Below are 14,799 nucleotides of genomic sequence, written 5' to 3' on the forward strand. Positions count from 1 at the left end.
GAGCTCTGCCCTCCCTGGACCTTCCTTTCCCCCATAACAGTGGCAAAGACAGACCCCATAAGAAAGAAGTCAATGGGGTCTTTCCCTCCGAGAACCATGGTCCTAGCTTTCTTCTTTTAGCTTCCCCAATATACCAAAAGCATTTCGTTTAAAAATGTAAAAGCTCCCCATTGAGAACTAGGCCTCTTCTACATCTTACCTGGAGTACTTTGAACAGTTTCGTGTTCTATACACAATACACAATTCATTCTAGATTCCAAAAGTGCATTAAAAATAAAAAAAAAAACCAGGTTATTTGCATCATCGTGGTGCAGTGGACAGAGGACTTGGGTTCAAATACTGATTCTGCTGCCTATTACCAATGGGACCATCAGTTTATTAATATGTAAAATAAGATTAGAAGTCCTCTCTACATTCCTTTCTAGCTCTAAATCTATGTTCCTACAATAATCCCTATGACTTTAGTCAACAAAAATCTATGAAACACTCAAGGTGGGTCTCTTTTTATATTAATTAAGCTTAATATGATATCCCACAAACCATAAACCCTAGGTACAGCCAAAGTAAAAGAGTTCAACTCCCTTCTATTACCCATACTATCCTTGGTATCTTCAGTCAAAGGTACAGCAGGCAATATGCTTACTGATGCTCTGCTCTTATAATGTTACTCCTCTCCTGAAAAACCTTCAGTGGCTCCCAACTGCCTACCCTCATATTTAAGGGCCTCCATAATCTGGCTCCAACCTAATCCCTACTATTTTCCCAACTGTATTTTTTTTCAACTATCCTGCTCTTTTTTTTCTACCTCCAGGTCATCACTCACACTGTCCCCTCTGCTTGGAAGGGAAAATCCACCATCAATCAGATCTCATCTATTACTATTAAAACTTTTATGTCCTTTACAAAATTTAGATATCTACAGAGCCAATTCCAGTGCCTGCCACCTCACACTTGAAACTTTCCCTGATTCTTCTCACCTGAAAGAGCTCTCCAACAAATTTTTTGGAGTATTTTGTATTACAATCATTTGCATACATGCTTCAACCTCACCCTCTCACCACTCAACCCCCACCACCATTAGACTATGAGTTCTGTGAAGGCAGGATCTGAGTCTTATTTCATCTTTATATCCCCAGCACCTAGCAGAATGAATAATATATAGAAGGTGCTTAACAAATGTTCATTAAATTGAACTGAAATACTGGTTTCTGATGTGTTTTGCTTTTGAGAGAACACTTTTAAGTGTTGGCTCATTCTTTAAAAGCCCAGAAATAGCTACAATGCTTCAATTCTTCTGAAAAACACAACACATTCCTGAAGAGAAAGTCAGGTCCTAGAGAACAGTCTGACCACTGGAGAGGTTCCACAACTGTAAATACATGGAAACGCTTTCAGAAGTTTATTCATTCAAAAGACATGTATTAACACCTATTATTTTCAAGGCACTGAATGAGGTACTAGGGGGAGATACCAAAATGATAGTCTCCAGGCTCCTTCATGGAACTTATGACCTAGCAGGGAGATTAAGAGATATAAACAAAGAATTAATGTAAAATAAACTATGATATGTACAGAAGAAGGTTTTGAACAAGACACAATAAGAGATCCTAGAAGGGAAGAGATCATTTATGGCTAGAGCCGATGAAAATTTCACAAAAGGGGCTATATTTGAGCTGTCCCAAAGGAGGAATGAGATTTCAACAGGTGAACTTAACATGGGGCAAAACACTGTAGGGCATAAGAAATGGGCATGGGCAAAGACACTAAAACTAACCTTAGGATGGAGTCCGAAAGACTTAGGTGTAAATCCTAGTTCAGAACCTAGCTGTGTGACCCTGTGCAAACCTGTTTTCCCCATTTGAATAATTAGGATAAAAATATCACCTGCTTCCCAGGGTTGTTGTAAGGATAAAATGAGACAATATACGTAAAGTGCTTTATAAATGACAGTTATTATGAGGAGGAGGAGAAAAAGGAGAAAGAGGAAGAGGAACAGATGATTAAGGAATGACAAATGGGCCACTGTGACTGAAGGATAGTTTATGAAGGATATGAGTCTGGAAAGGTAGGAAGGGCTAGAGACCATGCCATATGAGGATCTGGAGATGTTTAAAACTTGGGAGACAAGGATGGGAGGGGGAAAAAATCTGGAACTTAAAATCTCGTGGAAATGAATGTTAGAAAACTAAAAATAAATAAATAAATCATTTTTAAAAAAAGACCTTGGAGACTAGGGGTTAGAGAAGACGTCGTTGATCAGTTGTTTTTTCAGTATTGTCTGCCTCTTTGTGACCCCATGTGGGGTTTTCTTGGCAGATACTGGGGTGGTTTGCCATTTCCTTCTGCAGCTCATTTTACAGATGAAGAAACTGAGGCAAACAGGGTTAAGTGACTTGCCCAGGGTCACACAAACTTGTAAGTATGTGAAGCCACATCTGAACTCAGGAAGATGAGTCTCCCAACTCCAGGCCAGGCACTCTATCCACTCTATCCATTTTGCCACCTAGCTGCCCCTAGAGAAGATATGATGGATCCTAATTCCAAAGTCTCCTCAAGTATTTGAAGAGTTGTCATGTAGAAGAGTGTTACCTTTATTCTGTTTTGTCCTCAGAGGACAGAACTAGGATCAACAGGTGAATGTGGTAGAGGCAGATGAGACTTGTCCAAAAGAGAAATAAGCTAACCTAGAGGGTAATGGCCACTCCTCACTGTAGTCTTTAAGTAGAAGGGGGGGTGGGGTGCTGGACGATCATTCTTTAAAGAGATTCTGTAGAAGGAATTTCTGCTTAGGCATGTGTCGGGCTAACTGATTTTTCAGATGTTGTCTAATTCTGAGGCTCTATGAGGTCTAAGGAAATCAAAGGATGTTTTCCAGGTCACACATGATCAATCGGTACTACACTTCCATTTTTCCTGATTCCCATTCCTATGCATCTGTTATTATCCCATCCAGCCAGCTCCCTCTCTCCCTCTCCCCCCTCCACCACACACAGTAGCAAAGTAAGACAAAAAAACTGGGAGAGAAAAGGGAATGTGGACAAGGGAAATACCATATACCCTCAATCACAGGCTCAATAATCTCCCAAGAAGTACAATCTTGCCCCCTTCCAAACATTCTCTCCATGCCAGCTGTGGCTTTCACTATGGTGGAAAGGGTACTGAATTCAGAGCTAGGCAGTCAAGCTTTACTAACTCACCATGGCACTGGGCAAATCATTTAAACTCTCAGGACCATCATTCCTCATCTGTAACCACAAGCCCGGGGTAAGAAAACCCATTTTTTTTTAAAGATTCAAAAGCTAAGAATGAGAAACAAAAAGACATCGCAGCTTGTAAAGCACAAGTGTAGGTATGTATGTAGTCATCATTATTTCTTATTATGAATGTCCTCACTAGAATCTTACTAAATCAACAAGCATTTATTAAATGTCTATCATGTACCAGGTACTGTTCTAGGCACTGTGGATCAGAGACAAATACAAAACCTGTTAGTGCCCTCAAGGAGCTTATGATCTATCAGGAAGACATTAAGTGTATACATGCAAAATACATACATTGTATCATGACACAGAGGTCATCTTGTGTTCTTTTGTTTTGTTTTGAATTAATTTACTTTTTAGTTTTAGTTTACAACATTCAGTTTCTCAAGTTCTTGAGTTTCAAATTTTCTCCCCCTCCCTCTTCTCCCCACTCCCCACCCAAGAGAGCATGCAATCTGATATAAGTGCCTTGTGTTCTTAAAGGCTAACCAGCGGAGGACATGGTTAGCGGGTCCTCTTTGGCTGGGATGGCTTTAATCGTAAACCCCCCTATTAGTTCACAGAAGCTCACCACCAGAGGGCTGACCATTGGGTTATAATTTTTTTTTTGGCCACAGAAGCTAATGAGAAGTTATACTATAGCACGGCATAAAGGAAGAGTAGGGAAAGTACTCAGTAGGATGAAATCATAGATATTTTGCGTATTGAAATATTAAGAGTAAACTTCCAGGCTTCAGGTTATTACTTTTTTCAATGCTTTTCATGGCATATAAAACACAAAGGATCAGTGCCTATTTTATTTCCTTTTTTCCCTAACACTGAATTAAATTACCTTGTAGGATTAACTAGAACCAGAAATATTGTCTAATATGAAAAACTAAGTTGTAAAATGCCCCTAGAGTGGAAATGTCTAATGACATCAAAAGTAACAGATGAGATGATGTCTGGTTTGGGGGGGAGGAAAGCTAGTACAGAAAGGATGTGAAAACTGCCAGGGGCAAATGGCTGTTTCTGAAAACAATTTTAAGATTAAGGTTTTTGGAAGACACCCTGGAAACTGTCAAAAATTAATATTTAACATCAATAAGGCCATCAACAAGCCCAGGGTTTTGTGGAGGGGGGCAGGGGGGAATCTCAATTTAAAGAGACAAGGGTACTTCAGCAAGATTTTGCAGAAGAAAGGTCCTTTATCCAACCATGTGTTCTGGTTTTTTTCTGTTTTCACTTTAAATATGGACCACACTATTGGGAAGGGAGAGGCAACCTAATTAGAGTAGGCAGAAAATAAAGTAGTCACACAAATTTTCCCACCCATTTGAGGAAGAAACGATGTAACACAGGCTTAATACAACACTTCATCATTTTAATGGACCTGAAATCTCAATGATGGGAATACTTATTCCAATGGTGTGAATAACAACTTGACCATACCGTCGGCTGGGCGATTTTTGTCCGTGTCCTCCCATAAGTCAGTCTTGGAGGATCTGAACAATAGTTTGAATGCCTGTGGTCCAAGTCTTAATATTTCATGGGTCCCAGGGTAGCACCTTGTTTATCACTATTTCTCACTCTTTGTTACATGAATGACCTAACTTCTTTTCTAGAACAATATTCATTGAAAAAATTATATCCACGACACATAAAGAATTAATATTCAACAAGTATCTATCATTGAACAGATAAGAAAGGGTCCTTACCCTCCTGGAACTTAGAGTCTACAGAAAGAGATAAGACACGAACAACTACAATATTATATAAAAAATAGTAGCTCACATTTATGCAGCACATTAAGGTTTGTAAGGCACTTTACATAATTATCTCATTCGACCCTACCATCAACATTGTGACAGAGGTGTAAATATTGCTATTCCTACTTTACAGATATAGAAACTGAGGCTAAAAGAGAGAAGGTAACTAAATCAAAGTCACACAGCTAATAAATGTCTAAAGCAGAATAGAGCTCTGGGTCTCCTGGACTCCAATCCAGCACAAGAACACTGCACTGAAGAGGTGCAAAACAAGATTTTAAAAAAGGCATCACGGTCCTGTCATTACTCATGGAGGAAGAGACATAGTGAAGATGATGGGCATCTGAGTCAAGTCTTAAAGGATGGGTAGAAACTCAGCAGGTAAAAAGGAGGATAGACAAATACAAGGAGGCAGGAAATTACAGGATGGGCCCATGAGACAAAGAAGTCTGACTTGCTTGAAGCACTGAAGCACAATGTATTCTGTAATACATGGAGGGGTCTAATATGAGGTAAGAAGGTCACAGAAGTCAAAAGAGTTTAAACTTTACTCAGAAGTCAATAGGGAACCACTGAAAAAAAAAATTTAGTAGAGATCTGACATGACCAAGTCTAATTTATGCAAAACAAAGATTATTCGGTTAGTTTATGAAGGATATGTTGTACAGAGAGAGAATAGTCCTGATTGATATCTATGAGAGTTTTTTTTTTAAATATGCAGCTTTTCCCCCTGTATAGTCTAGTAAACCAGGTGGCTTCTAGTTTAAAGAATTTAACTTGTATGTGTTTGTTTTAAAAGACAGTGGAGGAAGGATAACGACCCTGAGGCTCTAGAGGGGAGCGCACATAAGATATATAAATAACTATCCTAAGAGAGAACTGAAACCATTCCGGATGAAATGAACAGAACTGAATGGATAGGAGCAACACTTGCCACACTGGGTACAGGTCTCTGAGCCCCTCATTCGTTATGATTAATGATATGGTGGCTTGGCAAACCAGCACAGGATTTCAAAACTAGGAGGACCAAACCCTTTTTAACATTAAAAAAAAAATTCAGAACCTCTCCTAATAGTAGTTGTATCACTAGTCATCCCAGCAATGTCCTTTACATGCCTGTATGAGCTGGGGCAAGTCATTTTGTTTTAAACCTGTTTGCTCCTCTATAAAAAGAGAAGGTTGGATTAGATGACCAAGTAAATAATCAATCCAAGGTCCCTTCTAACTCTAGATTAATAATAACCCTAATGTGCATTTTAAAAGGTGATTCAAAAGCTACTGTAAATTTAGTAAAGTTTTAAAATAAATTTCTATTTTATTTACAACAGTATCTACATACATTTGAAAAATAGTGCAAGACAGTTTTTTATTAAAGCTAAAAAAAAGGAAAGTTTATATACATATATTTCTGAAATATTAATCGCTCATGAGTAATTCAAGCCAATATAAAAAATTACAATACTATCTAAATTAATTTACTTATTCAGTGCTGTACCAAACTCCACAAAGAATATTTTATAGACCTAGGAAAAAATATCAAAATCCATTTAGAAAAATGAAAGACAACTCAAGGGTAATAATAAAAAAAAATGGAAAGGAAAGGGATCTATCAGTACCAGATCTCAAACTATACTACAAGTCAAAAATAATTAAAATGCTTTGGTACTGGTTTAAAAAAAACAGAGGTCAATAAATAGACTAGATTAAGTATACAAATACAGAAGCCAACAAGCACAGTAATAGTATTTGATAAACCCAAAGGTCCCAGTTACTGGGGAGAAGTACAAGGCTGTTTGACAAAAAAATGCTGAGGTTTCATGTGTAATCATCTTTTTTTATTATACTATGTTACAGAAACGTTTGTTTTATTCCATAAATTAAAAGATAAATAAATAAAAAGAAACTACTCGGAAAACTAAACAACAGTCTGGTAAATATTAGGTTTAGATTTAGACCAACATTTCATAACACACACCAATAATTGTACATGTATGGCCTATATGAGATTGCAAGCTGTCTTAAGGAGGGGAGGGGGGATTCAGGGGAAAAATTTAGAACTTAAAATCTTATAAAAGTGAATGTTGAAAACTAAAAATTAAATAATTGAAAAAACACACACACCAAGATAAATTACAAATATATACACGATTTAGATATAAAAAAATCACATTATAAACAAATTAGGAGGAAGGATAAGAGTACCCTATAGATCTATGGATAGGGAAGAATTAATTCATGACCAAACAAGGGATAGAGAGATTCACACAAGATAAAATGGTCAATTTTGATTACATAAAATTACAAACAAATCAAATGTGGACAGAATTAGAAGAGAACTGGAAAAGAAATCTTTGTAGCAAGTTTGTCTTCCAAGATATATAGGGAATTGAATCAAATTTATAAGATAAAGAGCCATTACCTAATGGATAAATGGTCAAAGGTTACGAATAGGCAGTTTTCAACGGACGGAATCCAAACTATCAAAATTACATGGAAAAAAAGTTCTAAGTTGCTACTAATGAGAGAAAAACAAATTCTAGCAACTTTGAGATTCTACCTCACACTTGGACAAAAGAAGAAAATGGCAAATGTTTGAGGGCCTGTGGGAGAACAGATATGCTAGTGCATTGTTAGTGGAGTGGGTGTATTTTAGAAAGTAATTTGGAACTATGCCCAGAGAGTTACCAAACCATGCATACTCTCTGACCCATCTATACCACTAGGCCTATATCCCAAAGAAATCAAAGAAAAAGGAAAAGGATCTATATGTACAAAAATATTTACAGCAGCTCTTTTCATTTTAGCCAGAAATTGGAAATGGAGTATCCTCAGGAGAATCACTAAACAAACTGTGATATGTGAATGGAATGGCATATCATTGTACTATAAGAAATGATGAAATGGGGGAAGCTAGATGGTGCAGTGGATAGAGCACTGGCCCTGAAGTCAGGAGGACCTGAGTTCAAATTTGGCCTCAGACACATACTAGCTATATGACCCTGGCCAAGTCACTTAACCCCAATTGCCTCCCTCCAAAAATTATGAAATGGACAATTTCAAAGGAGACTGGGAAGACCTTTACGAATGGATACAGAGCAAAGTAAGCAGAAGTAGGAGCACAACTTATACAGGGATAACACCATTATAGAGAAAAACAATTTTGACTCAGTGATCAACCAGGAGTTCAAAGAATGAAGATTTATCTCCTGACAGAAAAGGAATGAACTTAAAATGCAGAAAGAGATATACATTTTCGGCTAATGTCTGAACATGGCAAATGTCTAAAATGATGGGAATTTATTTTATTGAACTATGTAAATATATACTGAGGGATTTTTTCTTTAATTTCTTCAGTAGGAGGGATAGTGTAGTCAGAAGGACAGGTTAATTTAAAAAAAAAAACTTGCTACTTGAAAAATAAATCAAAATAAAAAAGAGGGGGAAAAACATTAAATGACAATGTTTGGTGAGCATACAGATTCAAGGGCCCTTTGCAATAAAACGCAGCTGACAAGCAAGGAACTACTGATGTGATCCAAACAACCTTATCTTAAAGAAGAGAGAACTGGGTCTGAGTGGGGAAATGCCTAGCATCATAACACAGCCGAGACTCAAACCCCACTCTCTAGGCTCCTGGAAAAGTGCCTTTTTTTTCCTTCTTATTCTGGCCATTTATCGACTCTGAGTTTACACATGTGGTTGTTTGTCCTTCGTTTTAGAAGAAATCAATGACATCATGTGTGACGCCTTGACTTGCATGTGAACTGGATTTAGGTGAGGCAGAGTTGCACAAAGTCATCAGCCCTGCTCTCTCTTCCTGAGTCGCTGAATTCCAGGGGCCGGACAAAAGATGGAACAACTGAACATGACAGGGGGTGCAGTGGATGACCTTGGTGTCTCTGATGTGTGACTAAGCTCTAAGGGGGCCACAGCACCTGCTTCAGACACCTTCATGGCCATTGGAATAAATTCTTCTCCTCCACCCATTTCTCCGGGAGAAGTCTTCACATGCTTAGGGCAGACATCTCCCTACCTCACTTACGGGTTTGAGGCCTGGAGGTTACCTTCAAACTGGTTTAGCCCATCTGCCAAGAACGTTTACCAGGGAGTGGCCACTGTGCATGCTATAGCTTCTTGGGGCAAAGGGGAAAATTGGATGAATCAGGTGGACACCAAAGGTGGATAAGCAGCCCTGAAAAGGCAAGCCCTCTCACCAGAAGCACTGGTCCTCTTGGACACCCCAAGTTTATACATATAATAATATTAAGTTATGTAGTGTAGAGTATAGAGCGTTAGACATACAGTGACCCTAGGCAAGTTACTTAACCACTGTCTGCCTCAGTTTCTTCATCTGTAAAACAGGGATAATAGTACCACCTACCTCCCAAGGACTGTTGTAAGGATCAAAGGAGATATTTCTAAAGATAGCACTCGGCAAACCCTTAAGTACTATAAGAATGCTTCCCCCTCCAAACTTTCAGCAAATAAAAAACAAAACAAACAAAAAAAAACCAGAAATTCCTAGTGGATTCTTAAATGGAATATTTTAACATTTATAATATTTTTCCTTCTCCCCAACAAAAGAGATACAGCAACTGGTTAGAAACCATTTATCAAGAGACAGCACAAGTTTTAAGCCTCCAAGTGACTCATAGACTCATGGAATGTTAGACCTGGAAAGTACCTTGGAGGTCGTCTTTCTGTCTAAATTGCTTATTTCACCGATGAGAGGACTGAAGCCAGAAAGATCAAGTGATTTGCCCTGTTACTCAGCAAGTTAATAGCAGAACCAGGAATAGAACCCAGGTCTCCTGACTCCAAGGCCAGAGTTCTTTTCATTATACCAACAGCTTCGCTTTATCCATTAACTGAACTGAGAAGACTCGGTCACCAGGTTCTATTAAGAACCCAAAAGTTAGCATACTGGGTGATATCTGAAAACAATACTATGACCCTTCCCATTTTAAAATCCCAAATAATATGCATGTATTTTAGCTTGTAAAATACTAGGGAAAGCATTGGGCTTGGAGACAGGAAAGACCTGGGTTTGAACACTGCCTAGGGAACATACCTGCTGTAATGATGGGCAAATCACTTCGGAGGGTAAGTTTCCTCATCTCTAAAGTGTGGGTAGCAATACCTTTAGTGCCTATCTTACAGGATTTTTTGTTAGGTTCAAATGGGATAAGGCCTTTATATGTACTGTAAACCTAAAGTGCTGTCTTTTATTTTTTTGAGCAAGATCCATGCACATGTATGTAGTGGGGTGGGGATAGTGGAAACAAGGCTATATTTGTATTTAGACCATACATGTTCCAATTCTAATTCTGACACTTTTTCTAACTATAGGTTCTTAGATAAATCATTAAACTTCTCTGAGGAATGGATTGGGTCTGAGTTGTCAAATTCCCAAGCAACCAACAAAACTCCCAAACTAGGTTAAAATGTAATTGTAAAATGTTTAATAAATAAAAATGCAACACATAGATAATATTAATTTGCAATATTCTAAGTCGATATGCTCTGAAAACGACTGAACGACAACGTCTACATGCACAGGTATCTGTTTCTATTTGAGTTTAACACATCTGAACCAGGTGATCTTTGTGGTTCCTTTCAGGTAATAATCATCACTCTCCCCTCTTCTTTCCTTTATTTCTCCTTTTTTCTCTCTCTTTCCCTCTTCCCTTATCTTTTTTCCCTCTCTCCTCTCCTTTTCTCTGTTTTGTTTCTCAACTCATCTTTCTCTTCCTTTTCTTTCTCTCCTCTCCCCTCCCTCCTCTTTCTCTCCTTTCTTCCTGTCTCTCTCATCACAGCATAAAGAAAAAAGTTAAAATTGTCGAATATGCAGTTCTGTAGTAGAATCCTGAAAATGTAACCTTGTTTTGAATGAAAGCACAACTGAACTGTGATCTCATAAATTGAAATGGGAGGTGACATTAATTAAATTAAGGCATTGCAATTCATCAGTAGGACCATCTATAGAGTAAAAGCTCCTTAGACCACGAACTAAGTGGATGAAGAATGCCTATTGTTCAGGCTATGATATACAGTTATGGAGCTAGGCCATCAGTACTAAATGCATGTGTATCTTGGACAAACACTGCCGATGGACAGTGAGCTGGGTCAGAAATTAGTAGGGGAAGAAGAGGCTGGATTGTATCTGCATTTGGGAAATTACACAATGCTTTAGTGCCTTCAGGCTTCTCCCTGAAACAAAGGCCCATCTTTTAACACCAATAATCTCCTTGTGATGCTTTCTGACTCTGAGTTGTAGAATACCACAGTCTCCAAAGAATTAAAGTTGCAGATCACCTGAAAAATGACATGGCAAGCTAGAGACTGCAGCAGATGATGAACGAATAATTAATAACCCAGAAGAAAAGGTTTCAGAGATCAGTAGGAAGGTTTAACAAAGGACAACCAATAACCAGTCCTATGCTCCACTGATAGCCAGCAAATATCAAGGAATCCCCAGGAAAGGCCCCAGAAGGCTGGGTAGACCTCCTGTGGGGGCATTTGCAGGATCTGGGGCACGATGGATAGAGACTGAGACCTAGACTCTCAACGACCTGAGTTCAAATCCCACCTCAGACCTTAACACCTGAGTGACCCTGGGCAGGTCACTTAACCTCTGTTTGCCTTGGTTTCTTCATCTGAAAGATTGGAATAATAATATCACCTCTCTCCTAGGGCTGTTGTGAGGATCAAATAAGATAATAACATGAAAGCCTCTTTAAATGCTATTATTATTAACAATAGTTGAACAGAATAGGAAGGTGTACATGGGTGGCATTCTGCACTACTGAAGGGAGTAGTCACTGATCCAAGAGGTGTCCAAGTATTCATCTCCTCCCATAGACAGCAAAGGACAGTTTTATTTAGCATTTTGCATCTCTGGTGCCTGACATATCATAAACAATAATAAATGTTTGGCAGACAGAATATCAAAACCGGAAGAGACCTTAGGTTCATCTAGTCCAACATCTCATTTAACAAAAGAGAAAAACAGGCCAAGAGAGGCATATGACTTACCCAATATTCAATACCCACACTCCCTGGCATTTCAGCAGGCAACTGTAATTTTAGACTTTCTCCTCCCCTACTTTTAATTCAACATTAATATTTTAAAAAAGAAAAAAAACTATACTTTAATTTTAAAATTCATTACAAATGATACATTATGTACATCAGAAAGTGGGCTCTTTGAGGGCAGGGGACAGCTTCTGTCTTTCTTTGTCTTCCTGGCATTTAGCACAGTACCTGGCACAGAGTAAGCCTGAAGAAATGCTTTTTGACTATTGCACACAGAAAGGTCACATCCAAAGGGAAAACATCAGGTACTTCTTAAAAATCAGGTTCTCAGGTAAAGGTTCTTAGACACAAATGAGCAATCTCCTCAAAAATCAATTAAAATTAAAACCTGACATTTATTACAATTAATAATTATTGGCATCTATATTAGGCTTTCCTCACAACTTTGGTAGGCATTTCAAGTATTACTAGTATTACTTTACAAGTGAGGAAATAGGCTCAGAGAAACTAAGTGATTTGTCCAAGGATCACACAGATAATAAGTATCAGATCTGTACCCAGGTCGCCAAGATTCCAAGTCCACTGGGTCTTTCCACTACAACACCGTGCTCCAGTAAACCAAAAGGACTTATCTACTTGTTGCTCCCCCCATGAATCCTTAGGGTGATGCAGAAATATTCAGTTAGCATTTCCTCTGTAGGTTAGAGGTGCCACAACTGTGCAGTAAAGGGGGCGGGGTGGGGAAGAATTTTAGGTAGAACTTCAACCAATAAGTTGGTAACTTGTAAAAATGCTAGAATTCCGTTCTGCACAGGGAGCCGCCACTAAAACAACATGCGGGCTGCAAAAGGAACACTGACACCCAGAGCTCCATCCAGCCTGCTCTAAAACCAGCCCAATCCTGAAAGAGCAGCCCCAACAAGCGCACACGTACTGTCGTTAGTCACTGTGCCCTTACTTTGCCCCTCAGTTGCCTGCTCTGGGGAACTGCGAGGACAACACAGGTTTTTCAATTAACTGAGTGCTGCTGCACTTCAATCTTTTCTGGTGTTTCCGGGGCCAGCTGCTTCCCTTCCAGGCCCCACGGCTCCCTCAACCTCCTTGACCTACCCGGGCTGGCTTAACCCCCGGCCACCCTTCCCACACCCACTCAGAGCCAGCCCGAGGTCAAAGTCCAGATCGTGGGCTGGAGACCATGCCGAAGCAGACTTCAGACTCACTACCGACTCAGACATCTTCGGCTGGCCAGCCCACTCCAGGGGCTGGGGGAAGGGAGGAGCGAAAAGGCACTGTGGAAAAGACATCAAAAACCATCGGACGGCTGCAACCACCGACCGCACAAATGCTGACTCGGTTAAAAAAGAAAAGAAAAGTCTCTACCCCAGGAGAGGCTCTTCTACTCCGGAGCCTGCTTCTCCTCTGGCCCCACTAAACCAAGACAAATGCCCCCCTGCCTCCAGTGGTGTGGTGGGCACAGAAGGTCATAGCCCCACTAAACCAAGACAAATGGCCCCCTGCCCCTACCTCGAGTCGTACGGTGGGCACAAAAGGTCATCGCCCCTTGACCCACCAGAGGCTTCCCTCCCCCTCCTCGCACCGAAGGCGGTGCTCCCGAAGCCCGAGCTCTCGGCGCGGAGGTGCGGCAATCAACCCGCAGCCCCACTCCCTGGGAGCTGCGCAGCCCTAGCCGCGAACCTGGCCAGCGCGACCAAGGCTTCCTCCGTAGCCCCCGGGCAGCTTCTCGGGAGCCTCCGCCCAGCACCTACAGACGCCGGCAGCCAAGGACCGGAGCTGCCACCCCCACAGCGCCCCAGCGCCGGAGGGAGCAAAAAAAGAAAGAGCTAACTACAAGTGTGGAGCAGCCCCACGTTGGCTAGCTTCGGGAGCAAATCTCGGCACCATTCCCCGCCTCCTCTTAATCCACTTTCTCCTCCTCCCGCTCCTCTCCTCCTCCTCCCGTAGTTGCCACCACAGCAGCAGCAGCAGCAGGGGATGAATGGGGGCGGGAGGGGATGCGTGCAAAAGAGGGAGTCATCTTGTTACCTGTTGGTCATTCCCGCCGCAACCCCCAACATCTTCCCGGCAGCTCTAGGACGTCCTCTGACACCACTCCAACGCCGCCGTCTCCTCCTCCTGTCCTTTCTCTTTTCACCGCCGCAGCCACCAGAAGTCCAGATCCCCTCGTACCCGAGCCACTGGCGCGCGTCTGCACGGAGCCCCAGGGCGCAAAGGCTCCAGTAGCCTGAGCTCTGCCAGGACTGGGGGGCCGGCGGGCCGGGCCAGGCTGGGAGGGGGCTGCTCCCAAAAGCAGGAAGGGGAGGCGGGGAAAGCAGCGGGGGATGGGGCGGGGAGCGTGGAAGAGAGCTCGCCAGGCAGTCAGTCTCCTCCCCAGCACTTCGTAATGGCGCGGCGCTGCAGGCGCTTCCCCAGCCCCTCTCTTAGCTCTCTCGCTCACTCCAGCGCCGCCGCGGTGCCTTTTCGCGGTTGGCCGCCAGGGTGGGAGAGTGAACGTGGCTGCAAGCGCCCCGGGACCTGGGGGAGGGGGACCGGGAAGGAGGCATACGGTACGGCCCTCTTCCCAAAACCGCAGCCCTTGGAGGCTACGCGAACCGAGCCATTCATTCTTTTTCCTTCCCCAACCTCTCTTAACTTCTTCTCTCCCGGCTTAGGGAGCACCCCCAAATTAGATTCCTGGACCCACTGAGTGCCCCAGATCGGGTTAGAGAGAAAGCCCTGGCAACTCGAGACACGTGCAT

General features: G+C 41.5%; 1 protein-coding gene across 2 annotated transcripts in view; it reads right to left on the reverse strand.

The window, feature by feature from the left end:
- The window catches only part of LIMS1 (LIM zinc finger domain containing 1), a 206,610-nt gene extending 192,284 nt beyond the window's left edge, over window positions 1-14,326 (reverse strand). For both annotated transcript variants that reach the window (XM_036755121.1, XM_036755120.1), the window contains exon 1: window positions 14,087-14,326. In XM_036755121.1, coding sequence (XP_036611016.1) covers window positions 14,087-14,118 — 32 coding nt within the window. In that variant the 5' untranslated portion in view covers window positions 14,119-14,326. The remainder of the gene's footprint in view (window positions 1-14,086) is intronic.
- Between the last annotated feature and the right edge of the window lie 473 nt (window positions 14,327-14,799).

The sequence above is a fragment of the Trichosurus vulpecula genome, chromosome 4 (assembly GCF_011100635.1).
Source record: "Trichosurus vulpecula isolate mTriVul1 chromosome 4, mTriVul1.pri, whole genome shotgun sequence".
Lineage (NCBI taxonomy): Eukaryota > Metazoa > Chordata > Mammalia > Diprotodontia > Phalangeridae > Trichosurus > Trichosurus vulpecula.